The 22,123-nt window shown below is 42.1% G+C and overlaps 1 protein-coding gene across 8 annotated transcripts; it reads left to right on the top strand.

The window, feature by feature from the left end:
- The first annotated feature begins 10,318 nt into the window (after window positions 1–10,318).
- On the top strand, window positions 10,319–21,828 carry tfec (transcription factor EC). Of its 8 annotated transcripts, XM_044021458.1 has the most exons (9): window positions 10,697–11,264; window positions 13,025–14,041; window positions 14,439–14,681; window positions 15,313–15,414; window positions 17,185–17,305; window positions 18,291–18,347; window positions 18,637–18,712; window positions 19,448–19,595; window positions 20,756–21,828. In XM_044021458.1, the coding sequence occupies exons 2-9, from the start codon at window positions 13,982–13,984 to the stop codon at window positions 21,185–21,187; spliced, it is 1,239 nt and encodes a 412-aa protein (XP_043877393.1). In that variant the 5' UTR covers window positions 10,697–11,264; window positions 13,025–13,981; the 3' UTR covers window positions 21,188–21,828. The 8 variants fall into 8 exon arrangements, with proteins under 8 accessions (XP_043877394.1, XP_043877393.1, XP_043877390.1 ...); XM_044021459.1 differs by lacking the exons at window positions 10,697–11,264; window positions 13,025–14,041 and adding an exon at window positions 10,319–10,637; XM_044021455.1 differs by lacking the exon at window positions 13,025–14,041 and having other exon boundaries at window positions 10,697–11,179; window positions 17,185–17,230.
- The last annotated feature ends 295 nt before the right edge of the window (window positions 21,829–22,123 follow it).

The following is a 22,123-nucleotide window of genomic DNA, read 5'->3' as shown; positions in this document are numbered from 1 at the left end:
TGCAAGGATTCAGTAAATGGTAGTTATGGATGTACAGTTTGCACAATGTGATGTTCAGATTGGAACTTGAAAAACAATTGACATTTTGGGTTTTATTCTACTACAAATGTTCCCTTTCCAAGCAGGGGCTGAGTATTTGAAATGAAGATTTCGGGTATTTATTTACATGAAACATACAGGATATATATATATATATATATATATATATATATATATATATATATATATATATATATATATACATGAGCATTATCTCTGTATCTCTGTGTCCTTAAGTAGGTTCACTGCTTATTTCACCAGTAGCATAACTAACTGAACAGAATGATGTTAGCGAATGATCTAATTATTTAGTTAGGCCGTCTAAAACTGGATTTTTAAAGCATACGGACACAAACTGTACCGGCTTTGACCCAGAAATAACAGTAGAAGGTAGTAAACAGAGGAAGAACACAACAACGATTAAAACGTGGCAAAATGTCAGACTGGTGCACTGTGATGACACAGGTCAGCCAGAGAACACCTAGTACAAACTGGCATGTCGCCACAGAGCACAGCAGGGGCGGACACTTCATTGAATAAATCAATTCCCCGCTCGTGATCGTATACCGGGACAAGGACAGTAGTTCAATTAAACGGTTGGATGAGATGACATGTGCATGGGAACTCACTGAGTAATACCCTCTTTCACCAACTGGCTGCGATCCGTCTGGCACTAATGCCATCAACGCTGATACTGAAGCACCTAGTAGAGCGTTTTCATTCAACCGTTCAACCCTGGGCATCACTGGGGCCCCTGAATACGCCACAGCCTTTATAGGATTAATGCAATGGATGGAGCAGGTGTCTGCCAAAATTCCATTCCTATTTAAACCTTCAAGCCCATACCAGCAAAGTAATCCTTTTAGGCCTAATTGAGTGAAGTCGACAGTCTTTTTTTTTTTTTTTCAGTTAAACTAAGTTTACACACTAATAGGATTCAAAAAGGGTCAAAAATGTACAATGTGCGGAGTGTAGTAGTGCTAGTGTGTGGCTGGGGAGGTGAACAGGGTGCATCACAGAGAGAGAGGGTAAACAGAGACTGTGTGTTGGGACCAGGAGAGGTTTCCTGCTGGGATTGAGAACCTGTGATTAAGAAAGAGGGAGGGAGTGATCTGGAGGTCTACCCAGTGGCTAGATAAGCTCAGAGGGGGAAACAAGAACAATTCATTGTTATTCAGGAACCCCTGGTAGGTTTGCGAGTGCGCGTATTTGTATATTTGTGATCCAAGCATCGCATTCATTTGCATGCGAGCACGAGTTGGGAATGCACCGTATAAATTACCGCTGTTATGTAAACAGTGTCACTTCCCACTGTTCCCCCCGGAAACACTGATATTATAAATAAAATGTCCTGGTAAACTGGCAGAGTAAATGGAAAAGAAATATTATTCGTTTTAAAAAGCATTAGTGAAATTGAGCTCCGTCTTGCACAGATTAGTCAGAATGTCAGCACGTACGCTTGATTTCCAAAAGTTGCACATTATATTCTGTGAGCATGTCATGGGAATAGTGTTTTACTTTTATTTTTTTTCAAAGGTGAATTTGTAAAACGGGAATGTAATCTAATGTTCTTTGACTTTTTTAAAACCCAACACTTTCAGTCTCACTTACTTTGAAGTTATCATGACTTCCATCGAAAACTTCCTGACAAGAAAGCAACCACGAGATATGATCTACAATGAAACAGGCAGAAGAGAATGCCAGGCTCGGCCTGAAAGAGAATCAAACAGCTTGTCAGCTTGTTGAATCCTTCTCGTCTTTGGCTTGTGGCTACTACATGATCTTATAAGAACCCTTTGTTGATGTCTCTGCCCCTTTGTTCTCTGTTGAAAGACTAGGATGAGCAGTTGCAATAGGCAAAGCCAAATTAAGGAGGTCAGAGTGGCACGCAGTGTTTAGCCAGTGGCGTCGTTGACACAGACGCGGCCTGAGGACCTAACCTTTCAGGGCCTGCCTAAAGCAAGGAGTGCTACAAGGGACTCTCTTTCAAGACAACACATTCAAAAGGAATTGGAACAAAGAGTTAACAGAGACTTTGAGCACACAGTATACGTAACTTTCCTATCTCCACAATAATCACAAATGCAAGTGCCAGTGATCACCTGAAAACACTACTAGCACTATGCCCAAAGGGGTTTTTTGTCACATTTTATTCATCAAATAATAATAATAATAAGAGTAACAACTAATGGCTGGTTTTCCATTACTATAGTACCTTCTCAACGTGGGTAGAGTCATCACAGCACGGCTGCATGACACAGTCACTGAACTGAAATACAGCGTGAGGGGTTGTGAGGCGGCTGCTGTCGCTACGTACACCAGTCTGCAGTCTGACGACGTCACGTTCAGCATCGCCTCAGCTCACGGGGAACCTCACCTGAGCAGGTGCTAAAAAAAAGAAAGCGCCATAGGGATTCAGGTCGTCTGCAGAGAGGATAAAAGTAGTGGATGAAACTGTGGAACATGGCCTCTTGGTTCATGAAATTGTTTAATGTCACTGTGAGGCTTCTCGGCTTAGGTGTTATATCAGTTTACACACATCCAGCTGATTAAACTGTAACATAAATGAATTCATTTGTAATTCTTTCTATATCTAGACGTGTGTGTTTGCCAAGTCGCATTAAGTTTATCCTCATAGTTATAATTGTATGTTATATTATTAGTTATAGTTGATATTTTTCATTAATCTTTGTACAGTTTTTAGGAGATAGAAACAAAGTTTTTTTCTTTCGATTACAGAGTAATTTGCAGGTAAATGTCATAATGTGTCATAAGAATCGCTAAGAGCCGCACTTCAAAATGAAACATTGGACAAATAAGTTCCTCTACTGAGTTCAAATATTAAGTCAATGTCCTTTGCTTCAATCAATCAGCTGGACTGACCAAGGATCTTTTCCCGTAAAATAATCCAATAGTTTTTGAAGTTTGGTGTATGTGGCATCTGCTTTAAGATAACTTTTACTGCAATAAATCAGCCAAATGTCCGCATTTACATGGTTCACATAACAGGACAGATGATTCAAGCATGTTGTATATCTTAATTGGATACGTTTGCGTTTTATGAATCGTATTAGCGCATCACAGCGAGAGCACAGTACATAGAACAGATGTGTTGTATTTTACAATGTGTTCCAGATAAATGGCTCAGACGCTAACAAAATCTGCAGGCCCAAGATCTTTAAAATAGTTAGAGGAAGTTTAGAAACTTGATTAGACCTCATCTATATGGAGTCTACCTTAAAAACCTGTACTCTGTGCCATCAACTGCACATTTGATTGTGTGTGTGTGTGTGTGTGTGAGAGAGAGATAACACAAGGAGAGAGAGAGAGAGAGAAAAAATATCAAAGAATTGGAATAATTGGCATAATTCAAGGTGGCTGGGCACAGTCGGGGGGAGTGTCAGCGTTTGGCGAATCTTTTGCCGTCCTCAAAGAAAGACGGTCTGCATAATTAGCCACGTGAACTCTGACCTGCTCAGAATAATTAATGAATAACAGAGGGGATAAAGACAAAAGGCGCAGAGAGGTCTGGTTGAGCGGCGAGCACGGGTAATACATCAAAGAATGCCGTTAATTGGCCCTGTGGCTTTCATTCCTTGCCCTATTTCTTTCAATTCATTGACTCAAAATAATGGGTTCAGGGTCATTATCAACAGGTCGTAAGCCCTGGGAGTGCCAAAATTCAACAGGAGAGTCGGGGATGAGTGCGCGAGTGAGTGAGTGTGTTCACGCCTGCCAATGCATGTGTACAAAAATGTGTGTAATGGCTTAGCGTTTTGCCTGCCGCCCCCCCCACCCCCCCACACCCAAAGTCCTGACGACATCCCTCACACACCGGGGGGAAAGTAAGAGTTGTGTGGTTACGTTGGGATGAGGAAGACAGGAAACAATCACAGCGTTCTTAAGCCAGTACAGTTCCAGTGTGTCTTTTAGTGCGTCGGTTATGCTACAAGTGTCGCCACCATGCTGGAATATAACTGGTACGGACAGGTAAGTGCCACTGATACACCTATTGCTGTCGTGATACTTGTGATGTAAATGTGCAATAGCTTTGGCCTCAGAGTTGCATAAATCAAGTAATAATAATAATATTGCAGCATTCTCTGTAATTGTCTAATTAATGTTCTAATTAATGAGAATTTTTATCATATACTGCACGGCAGATCATTTAACTTCGTCAACACCTACCTAACTTCCAACTACATGAACTTCAAGCCAAATTTGTGCCTTTATGAATTATTTAAATAAAGGCCAGTCTCTGTTATGTATGAACATTATAAAAGAGGCACTTTGATTATTTTTAAAGCTGGATAATGTGAATGTAAGGAGCACAGAAACTATAATAGTCTACTACTGCTATAAACTATTTAAAATACCGGGATGACTTTATCTTCAGACAGAATAAACATATGTTGGACATACATGGTTGTTTACATTGTGATAATAATGGAAAAAAATCATATATTTAAATATAAATCATATCATATATTTAGTATAAATGCTGTTCATACTGAAAAAAAAAATTTTTTCATTAATAAATGACCAAGCATAAAACTTAATGCCCTGTTAATGGCATTGGTACAGTTCCTAATTTCAGTATGGAGGTATAGATTAATATGGATTTCATGTGTTATAGGCCGCCTAATTTTTAAGTCATAACTCATCATCAGTTCACCTCAAGGTAACTATTAAGATCCAGATTTTTTTTTTCTTCCTTCCCCTTTTTTGTCTTTTGTCCCAAACTTCATTTACTCATAACTGTCAGAGCCAAAGAGTGCAGTTTTGGAGCGAAAACCTCTGGTCATGTGAAATTACTCTCACTCACGCACAGAAGCAGACACACCATGAAAGAGCAACAGGGGAGGAGGGGTGCTTAACTTAATTACCATAACTTTGTCTGCTCACGACACGTGATTTGCACATACCTCACTGGTTGTTTCATACTCTCAGCCATCCTCTTGGCCAACTACTACACTATTATTTATTTCTTTTTTTTGCCTCCCAGTCCTTTAATTGCCATACCAAAGGTTTCCCATACCTGGGTGAGCCATGTCAAGCAATTAATACCCTGAAATACGCCTTTTAAGTGAGTCTTTTGGTCTGTGGGGCTCCCCATTGTGATGAAAAGATTGTTGTCATCTCACGTTAGCCTCGCACATGTGCCTTCTGTGCCTGCACATCAGATTATTACCATAACCAGAGAGGGAGAAACTGATACAGATGAAGAGATAGCAAGGGAATAAGACATTGATGGACAGAGGTAGAGGAACAGAGGGAAAAGTAAAAAAAAAAAAAAAAAGGAGATTAAATTGATATCTGCTTTATTGAGTCTTGCTCTATTTGTTTGCCTTGTTACCTGTGCATATTTCATAATGATAAACTGTGTAAACACACTGATTGAGGAAGGAGGTTGGCTGAACGTGTCACCTGCACTTATGAGGCTCAAGACATTCAAATTCTTAAATTGGCAAATGATCCATATCCACTCTCTGTAACACACTTGGAACTGGCAAAGACTTACAGTGAAAGAGGAAATGAATGGAAATCAGGCACAGCTAATGATTCAATTTTACCCGACTGGCAAGTGAAGTGGACGGAGGTGGTGGCTGGCAGAGAGGCACCATCTGATCGAGGCCAGTGGGACGTACGAGGAGAAATAATCAATTAAATAAATTAAATCATTTAATTGTTTATTAAAAACGGAGACATCTCCATCATAAATGTCCAAATGAAATGGAATCTAGACAATTATGCCTCACAGTTATTGACTAATCATGTTAAGTTGTACTTTACATTTATGTGGTGAAGACTTTGTAGGAATTAATCGCTTTTCATTACGATTACAATATTAATTCTTGGTGGATGACTTACATTTTTTTTATTTTTTTTTAAAACAGCACCTGAATAAAAGCAACAAACACAGCGTTTCACGGTGTCTTTGGACTCCTTTGACTCCCAATCAAAATAAACTTGCAAAAGTTGCTTTACATCGTTAATATGACTGAAAACCAGAGGCCTAAACAGAAGAAACAAGTAAAACATGTCCTTATTCTGCACACTTGTAATCTATTTGAAGTTCCAGTTCCAGAAAATACCACAAGGAAAATTCAAACTTGTATGGATGGTTTTTTAAAGTACTTTCAAACGCAATTAGAGCACAGGTGAGTCTGAAGTGATCAGCCCTGCACGTGACATGCGTGCTCTGGTGTTCACCTTTAACTCCTCTCTTGCATTACTGAGAAGAGAAGCACTGGCACTCTGGCTCGTTCAAACGGCAGCACAAATATAGCCGGACAGAGCAAACAAGGCCGCTCTTTGTGCACAGAACAAACCATTAGTTCGGGTAAGGTCAAAGTTGATTTGATTTTCTGCTTAGTTCTCATTAAACAGCTATTGCATTATTTAATTTCCCACAATCAAGTTAAAGGAGGAGGAGGAGGAGAGAGGGGGAGGATCGATATATGTCCACCAAAGGCTTTTGAACAGTGGATGGCAAATTTAGACCACAATTGCTCCTCATGTTGGTCGGAGGAGGAGAGGGGTTTCTTATTAGGCTTCCTGGGTCAGAGGGGCTGCTTTGAAATTAACTTTATCCAGGTGCCAAAGATGTTGAGATGCAATGCATCTCACTATATGTATATGTATATATATACCTACTGCTCTATTTTCTACTGTCTTTCTTCTGTAAATATCCTAGTTTGCATCGTGACAATGACTAAATCCGCCCCAAAAGTTTTGATTTCGCAACACAACATACAGTGCACTAACATATAATCCACAGTCTGCCCCTGCAAATAAAGTGAGCGACAGGCAATTGTTGATTAGCTACTTAACAGATAATAATCTACATACATGTTGGAGAAGAAAATTGATTTGTATCCGGTCAACGCAGTATAACACGATTTTCTGATATTCATTTTATGTTTCCTTGAGATTAAAATTTTAAATTTCTGAGACAATAGATTTCCCATCTTACATTTGTGAGTTTGGATCGACTTCCTCATGCCACAGACGCAGACTGTGTTTTTCGCGAAGCCTTTTATGCTCGCACCGGCACCGACGCCTTAATCGAATTATACTTTGAAATCAGATTTAGCAATAAGGACATACTCGTGACATGCGCCCAAAATCTTCATATTATAGTATCATAACCATCAGAACTTTAAGGAGAAGAGAAAGACACGCTGATAAGAATGAGATTATAGCTGCATCCTCATCACCATCACCTCCTCACTGACTAGTGGGCATAATAGGACTGGGGTTCAATATTTTGACTTTTTTTGTCTGAGGACATTGGAGCTACCTTAGCTGATTCTAAGCCAATGAAAACCAAACGTATTGGGGTTTTTCTTTGCCAATAACCCCTCCTATACTAATGTTTTAAACTGGAACTCTAGGAGCACATTTCTTGAGAAATTGTCTGAATACACGTTCAAATTGTGAAATTACAAAAGCCAATGCATGCATGCTTTAAAAAAGTGCTGTCAGTGAAATAGTTTCATTAAAATAAATCATAAATAGCTCTATATTAAGGCATCTCTTACCGATTTAGATATTTTTCAGTAACATGGGCTTCACAGTCTTATCCCGTCGACATTATTTTTCCAAAATACCTTATTCTGCAGTTATTATTTACAATTTACTGCATGTTAACATGGTGTGTTAACAATTTATTAATTGAGATGAACACCAGATTGTGCGTGTTAAATTTGAACCTTGAACAGTATTTAAACTAGCATTTGTCTGAGTCTTTGTCTCAATGTCCAAAAACAGACCAAAACAAAGTTGGCGTTTTTTCTAGCTCTCTCCTCTCTGGTGACAAAAACGCTGAATCGTCGGCTTCCTGCAACAGTGCGAGTGAAATTACCGTAACGACCACACGTTGGTTTTGACGTGCAACTTCTCAGCTTTCAGAAACCGTTGGAATTTTTTCCGATAGCTCAAACTGTCGCATAATTGCGGTACTGCAATAAAGTCGGTGTTAAAGGGTTAATGGAGTAACAAATGCAAGGAAGAACAGATTGCAATGAGCATATCTCAGACACTGGGACACACACACACACCCCTCTGGAAAATGTGGTTTCATTGGTAACTGACAGTTAAGAGTGATTAAAAAAGAGCCAGTTTAACAGTGATTCAGCAATTATTCATACACTTCAGTCAGTTCTTCCATAACTGCGAAGAATGTATGTGTAAAATTCTCCATTCCAACTCAATGAATGAATGAATCACGGTAGAAAACTTATATTTACTGGTTTTTTTCACTCACAAAGTAGACAACAAGCAGTTACTTTAGCTTTACTACAGAATAGCAGCAACTGGACAAAAAGTGTTTGTGTATAAAGAATCAGGACTAACTGTGACACGTGTACACACACACTCGTATTTGGGCGGCATACTGTACATTCTGTAACGCAAGCTGAACAACTAAGAATAGAGATAAGGAACTCAAACTCTTTATTAGTGTTTGTGCCTGTGTGAGTGAAGGCTCTACACTCTCTTAGGTGTTCCCGTGAACAGACTCCTTTTCATTGCTAATCGGGAATAATGAGATCTAACCGCTTTAGCGGCAGAAATTATATTACTGCATTTTGTAGTAATTGCATCTCCTCTGCACTGACTGAGAGGGCAGACTGCACTTCTTCTTTCTCCTGCCTCTTACTTCAGCTTCCTGACGTCCTACAGTTGACTGGAACAAGTTTATGTAATGTTTGTAAGCTAGTTAACTTCGTAAGTAAAGAAAAAGCTATGTAAAGTTATATAATTAGTAGTTTAACATCTCGTATTTTTATTTTTTATACTGCCATACTACATTTTTCTATTTTTATGAATATCAAAAGAAACAGTTATTTACAGTAAGTAAAACATATACAAGGTGCAAAGTTTGGTCTCTCACTCACGATTGTTACACATTAACGAGTTGTAACTTCACATAACATACACGATGCAACATTTTTTCCCAGAACGTGTGTTTACTTAAAGACTGAACTGCAATAATTGTCATGCCGCTGTCGAGCAGCACATTCCACAGTTCATCATCGCGGTAAGGTAACAACTTTCACACACAGTTCCACGTGTAATCCAGTTAAAATGGCTGCGATATTTAATTCATATGAAAATCATTAAAAGTGCATTGGTGCCGCGTCCATTATGCATTCCTTTTCTGGCAGGATAAAACAGCCCTCAGATGTGGGAGATGCACTTTGAAGTGTTGTCTCAGAAGCAGGCCCGACTCTTACAGGAAGTCCCTGATGTTTAAAACATGCCACGCGGGGGGACTAACAAAGGTGAGCACTTTTGGCTCACACCAGGATGAGCCACAAATGGCCAGCCAGGAATATAGATACGATACGCACAGCGGAAAGAACGAGTAAAAGACAAATATGCACGTGGGCAATGGTGGAGTTGTAAGAGTACACACACACACACCCTCACAAATACACAACAGATATGAAGAGCAGCTGAGCATGTTCTCCTCCATTTGGTAGGGATTGCTTTATGGGTCGCACCAAGACCAGTTTTCTCTGTGTAATGCAATCATCCATTAAGCTGGGGACACACTACACAACTTTATTGCATTCGGTGTCTATTAAATTAAGTTCTGTCTTTGAATTAAAGTTGTTCTTCACTGTATAATACGGTCCCAAACCTCAAGAAACTGCACCTTTTCTATCAGTGCAGGTTAGCTAATTGCAATTAAACATGTGTTAAAATTAAAAACACTTTTGCAAGTGAATGTAGTGGAAAAAAAGTCAGAGAATTCGGTTCCTATCTATCTTTTTAATCCTAGCAGGACTTTATTATTAAAAAAAGAAAAAAAAGAAACGGAGAACACGGAGAGGACTTGCAATGACCCCATTTTCATTTTGCTGAGTCCAGGAATTTCCAGGATTTGTCGTACGCCGGCCTGACAGTGATTGGAACGTGTTACCAAGTTTATGCGAGTGCACATCTGTGTGTTTTAGCATATTTTGCACACATCCACAGATTGCGTTTTTCTGTATGTTTCCCTGGCTGAAGCCATGGCTGCGGTTTGATGGCTGAGAAGCCTTCCAAAGGGAAGTGGGTGTCACGTAGATAACCTGGGAGAATCTGCTGAGCAGGGCTGGATGTTCGGCAGGCAGGAAAGTGTGGTGATCCACAAGCAGGAACTCACATTCTGTCAAGTTCTTACAGCCCGACACACACTCATGAACACACACACACACACACACACACTTCAACTTCAACCCCCCTAACTGCCATCTGTATTTCTGCTTCTGTCAGGCCTTTCCCAGACCAAAAAACACACACATGTACCAACACACTCACACACACAGGAAGCGGCCTGTGCGGCTCCCAAATAAGCTGATGTGTCATGCCTTCCTTTCTGATATTTCTGCAAAAGCTCAGGAAGGAGGCTGCAGAACCTCTCTTCTCCTTCCTCTTCTTCTGCCCCCCCGTCTCGGTGAGACAACAGCTGTAGCCGTGACAGTTCTTGTTCTTCTGCAAAAAAGAAGTCGCAGCTCCTGTGGTGGGAGACGCTGTCACTCTGGGGAGCCATGAGTCGCTGCTGTGTGGTCAAAGTGATCACTTTGACAGAGATCCAACTTCTACAGGTAGGGGGGAGAGCGACTCAGCTGCAGGCCGGGGATAGCCGCACAAGCTTTTTAAAAAAAAAAAGTGTGCGTGTGTATCACTATGTGTGCATTTATTTGTGTTTGCGTGCACTTGCAACCCAGAATAAGTGAATAGCCACTGTGGAATGTGGATTCTGGGATCAGTTTGACAACTTTGTCTTATCTTCCCTCACATTTCACAATCTTGGGTGTGTGGTTACAACGATTTACTGGTTAGCACGCTCAGCAAAAAAAAAACCAAAAAAAAAAACAGTAAGCATGTCTGCGAAGGCTTTCTGTTCCACTTTCATCTCATCAGCGTTGAAATGAAAGATAATCAAGCATTGCTACTGCATTCTGTCACCGTATTTATCTGCATTTTTGGAAAACACAGCATGTTTGGAGAAATGAATCCAAAGCTCCCACTCGGGTTTTGTACATCATTTCAGCCACTGTTTCATCATTTGCCAGATTTTTCTGAAGTGAAAGGAGAACTTGGGCAAGACAGAAACTGTGTTAAGCAAGAGCTAGAAGAGACACCTGTGAGTTTGTGTGTTCATATGAGATGTGTGTGTGTGAGTGTGTGTGTGCAGTATTTTTAGGACCCACCAAGATTGAGGATTGGACGTAAGACAAATATTTTATACATATTCTAAAGAGCAGATGTTTGTTTATATGTTAAAGTAATTATTTAGAGCTGAAATTTAACGAAAAAAAAAAAAAAAGGGAATGAAAAGTGCAAAAATTGAATAAACAATGCGGAGTGAGGACAGTTTCGGAAAGTGGGGACATTTTGGCTTTAAAGGGCTTTGACCAGGTTTTAGGGTTAGGGTTTAACGTTTTAAGGTTTAGGCACTAAGTTGTGATGGTTATGGTTAAGGTAAGGGGCTAGGGAATGCATTATGTCTTTAAAGGGTCCTCACTTCAAATGCTGTGCAAACGTGTGTGTGTGTGCGTTCTTGTATTTGTCACTTTTTGAGGACGAAAGATTGAATGAGGACATTTTGGCTGGTCCTCTTTAAAGGGCTTTTTCGGGGGTTAAGTCATGGTTTTAGGGTTAGGGACAATGTTGTGATGGTTAAGGTTAGTTGTAAGGGGTTGGGGAATGCAATCGATCTATGAGGGTCCTCACTTCAATTGCTGTGCAAACATGTGTGTGTGCGTGTGTGTGTGTTCTTGTATTTGTCGCATTGTGAGGACGAAAAATTGTACGTGAGGACATCTTGGGAAGTGCTTTTTCATGGTTAAGACTTGGTTTTAGGGTTCCGGTAAAAGGCTATGGTGAGACACTGAGATGTGATGGTTAAGGTTAGGGACAGGGGCTAAGGAATGCATGTCAATGAGGGTCCTCACTAAGAATGTAGCGCAAACGTGTGTGTGTGTGTGTGTAAAAAATATCATATATATATATATAGCTGTGCATATGTGTGTAAATGATAAAGCTGTGACCTCAAACACTGCCACAATTGTTGCAACAGGTGTCTGCACTGAGAAAGAGAAAGACTGGCGTGTCTAAAAACACCAGCATCACAGTCACAACCATCTCAAACTTCAGCCTTCGATTGATTATATTCTTATCTCATTCCTGTCCCCATGTGCATGGCGACCCATTGATAATTTCCAGCATGTCCGCTTCACACTTGCACAGGCCCGGCCATTGTCGGAGTTGACCTTGTCGACTGAAGCGCCATTACATCTCAAATCTAATCTGATTCCCCTAAGTGGATAACAAGCATGTCTCCGGCATTTACAGTAGTGAGAAAGCCCGACGTGAAACCACACAATCTGCCGTCACACAAAGCAGATGTGGTGTGTATCAGTTCTGGCATCCCTCCTGCTACCCGTAGTGGAAAAAAAAAATCCTGATTGGCTAACAACTACCATCTTGTTCGGACCCCGGAGACGACAGATAAGAACTCGCAGTCATTACTGACAAGTTGAGTATTGTGATGAGCCTGTTCTTGCTTAGGTGGACGACTGGTGAATGAGGGCAGCTATAGTTTAGCTGACAAGGTGAATATAATGCTGACTTTTTATATAAAGCTGGTAGTCGCTGCGTTGTTGCTTAAAGTCTGAAAACATAACATCGGAGAAACGATGTAACTATAAACTTGTACCTATTTAAACACTGAAACCCTGCACTCTTATTTTACTGAATTCATTTAGGGGTTATGCTTCGAGTCTCGCATTAAATTGTTACTTGACTTTATGAAGAGCCACAGTTAATACAGCGTCAGTAGATGCAATTCCGCTCACAAGTCACACCTGTTTTTATGCTAAGGAAATGAGCTTTTAAAGTGACATCATGATTAGGGGAGCCAACGTGGATAAGGAGGACAAGATAATTCTTCCTAAATATGACTTTTTCCTTCCGTTATGTCATATAGCACAGTCTACTGAATCGGCTGCAACACCCACATGTTCTTATCTAAATGTATTTTACTGCCGGCTGATTAGCGGAGGCCAGTCATGGAAAAGTTTAGTCATAAAATGCTTCCGATGTGATCACAGAGCAAAGTGAATAAAACATTTACAGAAGGAAATTGGGGGTAATAGACAATAGGCAAGATTAACTTTCTAAAAATATTTGCTATAACGATACTTCAGTAGTATTAGATTCACATAATGAGATATTTATATAATAGTTATTACTTTCTACATGAGGGGGGAACACTCAACAGGCCATAAACTGATAAAAGAAAGTCTAACAATGAACTTCTTTATGAGCTAGTAAGCAAATTAGACATTTTTAGGTGACATGCTCCTCCTGCAAAATAGCCTCAAACTTACAGTAAAAAAAAAAAAAAAAAATGCCTCAAAACAGTTTTATTGCACTTATTGTTTGGGGAAACTAATAACACAAAACTGTTTACATTGAAATCACTCAATGAATGGAAAGGCATGGTTAAAAATGGCATCAGCGGAGTTATTTAAAACCCCCCAGTGTGGAACAAGGGTCGATTGTGCTGCCACAACCCCTGAAGCAGCCAGCAGAGGACACTGGGAGCTGAGCCCTGATTGGTCACTAGGACAGAAAAGGGCGGTCCCAGTGAATTAGTGATAGAGGCTAAAGGCAGATATCCTGCAGTGATCAAACCCTGGGTGATCTGACAGTCCAGTGTTTGAAGTGATTATCATGCTACGCAACACAAAGGGTTACCCCCAGCTTTGGGCCTAATTAGTTCACTTAGGGCCCCTTATAAGACACTGGTAGGGGACTGGCGAGCACAGACACTCAGAAGTCAGCCGATTAAGCAGGACTGCTGCAGCAGATCTGGATCCCTCGAGCTGACCTGCTGCGACATCAAAACAAACCATCTCGAGCACTCTCTGCCTTTCTGAGAATGCCACATTTAACCGACTGCAGTTACTACATGATGCGGGACGCGGCCAGAGCTTCAAATGTAAGAATGTGGAACAATTCTGAATGTGTACTCTGTGTTTTCTAACCTCTAACATGTTATTGCTGTGGCTCTAACTACTCATTTGGCGATCTTGACTGTTGACTGTTGTTAGAATATGAAAGTAATCCATGGCAATGTCTGCATTTTCAACTTTTTAGCTGCTCCATGTTTTAAGTCACACTCTCTGGTGCTCAATATTACAGTCGACTTCATGACTTCAAGTTATGTTTTGAGTGACTAATGGCAAAATGCAAAGGAACCGCTGTGCTCATGCTCTCAGTCAGCGCTGATTCAGCGGCATGAAAAACAACAAGCGACCTCCCCACCTCCCTGTAAATGACATCTTTCCGTTCAGCCAGCTCACTGACAGCATCCGTGTGCTATGACCCCGTCGCAGGTACAGAGCCACCTCGAGAACTCCAAGTTCCACCTCCACCAGAGCCAGAGTCAGCAGGTCAAGCAGTACCTGACGCTGGCCTCATCGACCGGGCAAGTCCACGCTCTGCCTCACCCGCACGCCCCCGGCCAGCCGCTGGCCACCATGCCCATCATGAGGACCGGGAACATGCCCTCTGTCAGCGACAGTAGCAGCCCCACCAGCCCTGTTACCCTGCTCACTATGGCCAGTCACGACAGTGAGGTGAGTGAACTGCCGGGGAAAACAGAAAGCGCCTGAATGTGAATTATGACACTGCTGAAGATATGGAAGTGAAATTGAGGAAACTCAAATCATGCCTAGTGTTAAATGAATACTTCTTTTTTGTCACATTTTTCCTGCCAACTGTTTACTGCTTAAGAAATGAGAAGAATCTTTTAATCCAAGAGAGATGAATAATGGCGGACACTTTGTGAATATCTGTTGAACCTCAATCTGCTTATGTCGAGACTCAAAACTGAATTGCCAACTCATCATCGACACAAAGTGATGCCATAATTGATCTCCCTCCCTCTCTCTCTGATGTGCTCATCAATAACTTCAGACATACAGTCTCTGATGAGAGAACTCGAACGAGGAAACTAGTTTGATAACAGATGCGAGTTCTCCTTCTGCCGATGCCTCTAACTAGCTGTGAGAACATGGCAGCAGAGAACTGGACTGTTATTGGATTAGTCTCTCGACAGAGACCCCCACCCCCCATTCCTTGTGTCTATTTTGATTTTGAATGTTTCAACGAGTGTTCAAAAGATCAGACTTGGACAGTAATGGAATTCCTGACACAAACACAATCAGCCTGTCCAGGAGTACACTGAAAATACTGTTTATCTTTTAGTTTCCAATGGATGAAGTTATTGATGACCTAATTAGTCTTGAATCCGGCTTCAATGATGGAGGCCTGGATTGCATGGAGCCTAACATCATAATGCAAAGCAATGTAAGTATGAATCACGTTCTATTTGTTTTTGCTCTAACCATGCACTGATACTGTTTTTAAATTCCACAAACTGCCCACACTTTGAGGTGCAGGCGCTTGGGAAAATTGGGACCTGCCTTCGTTTGAGGGCAGCTTAAGTCTGAAGATGAGTCAAAGTTCACTGGGGCTTAAGGCGTTTAAAAACAAAGACTGCGTTTAAGACAATAGCAGGTGCTTAATCTAATGTAGCTGTCTAACATTCTTTAAGACACCACAGACAAATACTTTCACTGGAAGGAACTTACAAGAAGGTTCATTTGACCTGTGTGAACATAGCAACACCTGAAGCAAACTGAGAAAGAGTTTGAGGGATGGGAATGCCATGGGGAATAAAATGCAGATAAAGTGACAAGGAACAAAACAGATACTGGATAAGAGGAGTAGGATGTAGTAGGTTTGAAATGAGGACAGAAGTGTGACAGAGGAGTAAAACTGTGGGCGACAGGTTCTGAGCCACTGGATTGGGCAAATGCATACACTCCCTGTAGGTTTCAGACATGATACCATGCTTAAACGGATCAATTCATCCCAATTAGTCATACGCCGCGGTGCATCACTTTCGTTTCGCCGTGTCAACACATCCAGAAACACAGACCGGAGAGGAACTGAAGTGATTTCAATAAGAGGAGAATCGTTGCAATCTTTCATTTCGATAAGCACTTTTTTTTTTATCCCCTCCCCCCCTCCTCCTCCTCTTTCTTCCCATCTCGGTGAGATAATGCTAAATGAAAAGCAAACCACAGATATTCTGAAACGTCTGCAGTTTTCTGCTGTTTTTGTCTGTTTTTCCCTCTCCATTTCCTCCCACCGCTTGACAAGCAGCCTTATCAGATTCTGTCGTGTAGTAGTTAGATTTGTCACACACGCCATGGATAAAATTGGCTTTGAGCGTTTCTTGAATACCCAAATGCGAGTTAGACACACAAGTGTGTGTCAGCATGCTATATGTTGACGTCCTATACTCCCGTGAAAAGGCATCATTATCGCAGAACTGATGCAGTCTTTCCCAGGCGAGCTGAGACCCGTAGGCAAACAGTTTTGCCTCTGTTCAAGCAGTTGACCCAGCTAGCCTTTTTATCTGACGACATGCTATTTTCAACACAGAGCGCAGTTTTGTTTCAGGACCGCTTTCAAGTGCCGGGGTTTCGAAAAGGGCAGCAGATCAAGACATTATTGATCGAACTAAGCATAAGGAGGCCAAACCAGTTTGTATTTCTGTACAGGATACATTAACTTGACACCATATGTACATGATCTGCTCAGTTTCACTTGCATTTTTTTAAGTAGATTTTGCAGCCAACCACTGGAAATAGGAGTTGCCTTTTTGTAGCAGGTTTACCCAGGTTAAAAAGTGTCAGGCATACCTGCGAATTTTAGCGCAACAAAGGTTGAGCAGACAACTGGAGGGCGACATCCAGTTCATGACCAAAGCAATGGGTTTACCTTGTCCTGCTGCTGCAGACACGTGGCTACGACACCTTCCTGCTGGGCACTGCGGGGGCAAAGGCCCTGGGGGCTGACAATCATCCCTGCATGTGGAGCGACCCTCTGATCACTCCACATGCAAAGCCACACAGCAGCTACAAAACGAGTGTTTGCGTCGTCGTGGCTTTTGTTCGTCCCGTGAAAGGCAGCCGGGTTTAAATGTCTGTGAAATGTAAATGTGCTTTACCTGTGGCTGACCCGCTCTGCTTGTGTTCTCTCCCTCCTCCCCTCCTCTCCCTCCAACAGGTATCCCTCAGTGGCAGCATGCTGGACCTGTATGGGGGTGAACAAGGTATGAACGCCCCTAATGGCGGAATGAGTCCCACACCTAACCCCACAAAGCTCACTGTAAAAAGGGAATACACAGGTATGAACCCATACCATAGCACAGCTAACCAATTAATAATTAATACATTATCACAAGCTCAGGTTGCTGTAGATTTAAAAGAAATGTGGTTGTTTTTTGGGTCACTGCAACACCACCAACAAAATATCTAAACATCAAAGTTTTGCATGGAGGAACAAAGTCACTTGTGTTCACTATAAATGGCAACATATTGTGTGTCTTTTCCTGCAAAGATCAAGTCAAATTACACGTGTCAGGCAAATATGAAAGGTGATTTGTGGCCTGCACTTGACAAACACTGGCCCGCTTGTCGTTCCCTCCGCTAATAGGCCGCGGAAATGTGTAGACTTTTCGTCACGGCGCAAAAAAACAGAGGGCCCCTTTAAGACTTTTCTTATTATTGTCATGCATCAAGCAAAGGCGGCTAATTGATTTAGGAAATCGAAAGGATGCCTGCAGAGCCCTCCTCTCTCAACCGGCAAATAAGTAAATTGTTGACTGGTTCTGAGTGTGGGCGGAGAGGACAATGGGCCGTTGCACAGTCTAAATTGTCCTTGATTGAATCAACAGAGACAAATTGGGAAATTCAATCTCAGGTCCCAAATGATGTGACTGAGAAGAATGTGAATACAAATATGGATGCACTGGCATTTTTTGTCCTTCCCTGGGACGCATTAGCGTCTTAATTAAGTGGTTAAAGAGTGCTCACCATTTTAATTCTCCACAATGAGCGTTAGACATAGATAGAGGGTATAAATGGGGCTCTTTCACTCGTGTGTGTGTGTGTGTGTGTGTGTAAGGAGGTCAAACTTGTGTCTGGGGTGTAGGCTCTAACACACAGAGGCTCCACTTTCAGGCCGACCCCAGCACTGAACTGTCTCAAAACAACCGATCGTGTGTGTGTGTGACTGCATTGGTATTGTGTGACCGTTGTCTTTCAGTTTCTAAATTAGTGTGCGTCGCTAATCACTTCGTCCCCTCTGTGATTTTTTTTCTCTTTTGACAGAGCTCGACACAAGGGTGATGGCCAAAGAGAGACAGAAGAAAGACAACCACAACTTGAGTGAGTGTCATCCTGCCGCCTTTCAACTCCCTCAGAGTTTATGATGTGACGATGAGTTACGGCTCGCCTCGAGGGAGATAGAGATTTGGTTTTTATCTTTTTTGGTTAATGACATGTTTTCGTCGAACGGCCGCAATAATATGTGCACTTGTTCTCTCGCGTTGTATTTACAAGAAAGTGAAGTTATTGTGCTACACCCCGGCAACACGGCTGGACATTTTCATTCCTTTTTGACGTGTGTTAAACATTTATGACAATATTCTTATCATTTCTTGTTCTATTTGTTTAGTTGAAAGGAGGAGGAGATACAACATAAACTACAGGATAAAGGAGTTGGGGACACTGATACCGAAGTCGAACGACCCGTAAGTTGAAACACTCCTGTTATATCATTGAAACAACTGCATGTGAAGGTGTATTCAATTCCCAGCACAAAGATACTGGATTCCAAATGAGCACGCAAGCACATTTCAGTCTTTTTTTTTTTGTGCACTACAGCCTTTTGCTGGGTCACGGCAGGTTAGTTAGATGGAGAATGGGGGTGAGCCGAAATCCATCAGCCATCTTTCGCACTTAAACTTTGCCTCAAATTTAAATGGAGGTGAGCGTTGTCACTTTGCCATTAACGCGGGATAAAGGAGATTATTAGCCGCCGATCGGGCCGATGTCTCACTTGTGTGCAAAAGGACAATTTTACCACTGTCCTTTAAAAGAAAAAAAAAAAGACAATAAGATCTGCAAAAGGAATGACTTGCACTCTTGCACCTTCACTCCGATGCTCAATTCCCCCCCCTCCTTGTCTTCCTACTTAGCTCATTTTTACCACACCTATTTTTACTCAAGGATTAATTTTACCGAGCAAAGAGGCACGAGAATGGACTTTCCACGGAGCTACTTAACTGTTCTATTAAAACCCCCCATTCAGTGTCGCCATGTAATGTCCAAAGATGAATAATTGCTCAGTGTAAATCACCATTTCTTATTCACATCATAAAAAGAAGTAGAAACTACTATGTTGAAACTTTTTTTTCAGGATATTCCGCCGACATCAGGGGGTTTCTGTGTAAAAGGTTATCTTTAACAAATTTTTTTTTTCACAGAGACATGCGCTGGAACAAAGGCACCATCCTGAAGGCCTCAGTGGAGTACATTAGGTGGCTGCAGAAGGAGCAGCAGCACGCGAGGGAGCTGGAGAGCCGGCAGAAGAAGCTGGAGCAAGCCAACAGGAGGCTGCTGCTGAGGATTCAGGTAAGAACAACAGAGACTGCTGTCTCTGCCGTACTCATTAGCTGTAAAGAGGGAACGCCAACGTGTGATGCCTTCACATCCTCGTCACAAAAACAGTGCACTTCATCGACTTCCTTCTCAACACAAACATGAGGCCAATTATCTCTCTAAGGTCTTCACGCGTTCACATTCGCAGAGGCCCAGTGAATCATCCAATTATACTCGCGTTTCCACATTATCTAGCTCTCCTGTTTTTATTAAACCAAAGTTTGGTAAGGACCCCAGGCTCACCCCACTTTTCACTTCTGCTAATTTCCACCTCCAGAGCGAGCCCCACCCCCAACTCACACTGTTGTTTACATCAGGTCCTTACACCTAGCTCGCTCTCTGGGCTAATTACCCTACGAATAAAGCCAATGGTCTAATCCCTTTTTCAGTGGAGATAAAACTAGGTGTCAGGAATAGATGAGGCTCAGTAATAGTCAGTAATACGTCAGCGCATATAGTTACACAATTTGTGCACGCACACACACACTGTGGTTTATCCAACTTTACCACAGCGACGGGAGAGACGCAAAAATATGTAATCATCCTCGAAGATGACGGAGGTATCCAGGAAACCTTCACAGCTGCTGATGATATAGTGACAGCTAATAAAGGTCAAACTGGGCGCCGCGATGACACCGATGTGTGATTAGCGCCGGTCGCATAAGCTGTGATAAGAAAGTGTGCGTGTGGGAGAGGAGTGTGTCAACTCCCGATTGTCCCAACAAAAAAAAAACCCCAGTGTGAGGTGATGTGGAAAAAAGGTGCGGTTCATCCCAGTGTTTCACCATGCGATTTTTGGTATTTAGATCATTTAAAGATTAGCCCGTCAAACTGCTGAATGAGCAGCGGTAACACTTTTTTTGTGTGTGTCGTCAATCATACTTCACCCTGTTTGCTAACCGGCCGCAATGTTGCCGATGCCGCGATCGGTCTTGAGATAAAATGAGTCGCGTGCGCGGTGCGAGAAGGTCACAGCGAAACAAGAGATCTAAGCACCACTTCACTGAGTGGAGCTGATGGGCACCATCCAAACTGTGTGAACTCATTTGGCAATAGTTTAAACACATTTAAAAGTTCCACACTATAGTTTTAAGGTATTGTGATCTAATGATTTATCTTCTTTTGTCTTCCAGGAGCTTGAGATCCAGGCGCGAGCACATGGTCTCCCAAACATGACTACATCCCTGGGGACAGTTGAATTATCCTCCCACCTCGTCAAACAACAACAGCAGCAACAACAGTCACCTCCCCAGGTCCAGCAGCCTCCCCTGTACCAGGAGGACCCCAACAGTGACTACCTCCAGAGGATCCCTACTGCCGCCGGGCCACAGGATCACATCACCGGCACCGACGGCTGCACATCATTCTCCGACCCACTGTCCCACTTCACAGACTTCTTCAGCGCCACGCTCAAGGAGGAGCACCGGCTGGACGAGATCCTGATGGACGACCCGCTCTCACCGTTCGGCGCCGACCCGCTCCTGTCGTCCGGTTCCCCCGGAGCCGCGTCCAAGGACAGCAGCCGCCGGAGCAGCTTCAGCTCCAGTGGGGGGGGCGACCTATAATGGGGGGCCCCCTCTCTCTTAAAAAGACTGCCTCGTGGCACTGGACATACAATATTGACCACTTCACATTCAAGTCAGGTCAAGTGCCACCTGGATATAACCTGTGTAGTTCTTGGACTAAAAGCTGCCCAACTCGCGGCGCCATCTGCTCTTTTTCAACTCGACGACGGAACATGAACATGTTCCTCTGCCTCCCACATAGAGCAGAAACACTCATTAAAAAAAGGGAGACATTCATCAGCCTTATACATCCATTATATATATATATATATGTACATAATGTAAATAGACCACGTTTTCATCCCGTTTAACAATGTACTCAAAAACATTCACTGAAAACCAGCCAAAAGTGTCCGTTTTTAACAAACGTATGACTATAACTTTAGAGAAAAGCAGGACAGAGACGATGTCATGTGCCTTATTTAAAGTCTCGGTTTTGTACTTACCGCAGTGCCTAATGTGTCCTTTGTCTCGTCCACGTCTTTTGTCTCTGTTCAATGTTTATTTGTTTTAGTTTGTGTATTCATTAATACATACTGTACATATTCATATTTACACAAACATCTAACAAATTATCTTTTGTATTCTTGCAAGGGGGGGGGTGGGAAAAATACAATAAACCCCTTTTTTTATTTACTTGATTTTGGCTTCACTTACTCAAGTTCTTGTTTCGTAACTTTACACAAAACAAATAAGAAATAAAACTTTTCCACTGTGGTCCCAGCTCGCTTCGACCTATCACGGCACGGAACAGTAGGTTGGTTTTCCACTACAAATAGTCCTCAATGTGGGCGGAGTCATCACTGCACGGCTGCATTAAACTGCCGTGACTTCGTTAAATATTTTATTTAACTGGACTGAAATACAGTGGCAGGGTTTGTGATGCTGCTCGCTGTCGCTAAATACAGACTCCTCTGTTAAATATTGACATTTCCT

The sequence above is a fragment of the Solea senegalensis genome, linkage group LG3, assembly GCF_019176455.1.
Source record: "Solea senegalensis isolate Sse05_10M linkage group LG3, IFAPA_SoseM_1, whole genome shotgun sequence".
In the NCBI taxonomy this organism is placed as follows: Eukaryota; Metazoa; Chordata; class Actinopteri; order Pleuronectiformes; family Soleidae; genus Solea; species Solea senegalensis.
The sequence above is the reverse complement of the archived record's forward strand: the minus strand, read 5'-3'. Positions and strand labels throughout refer to the sequence as shown.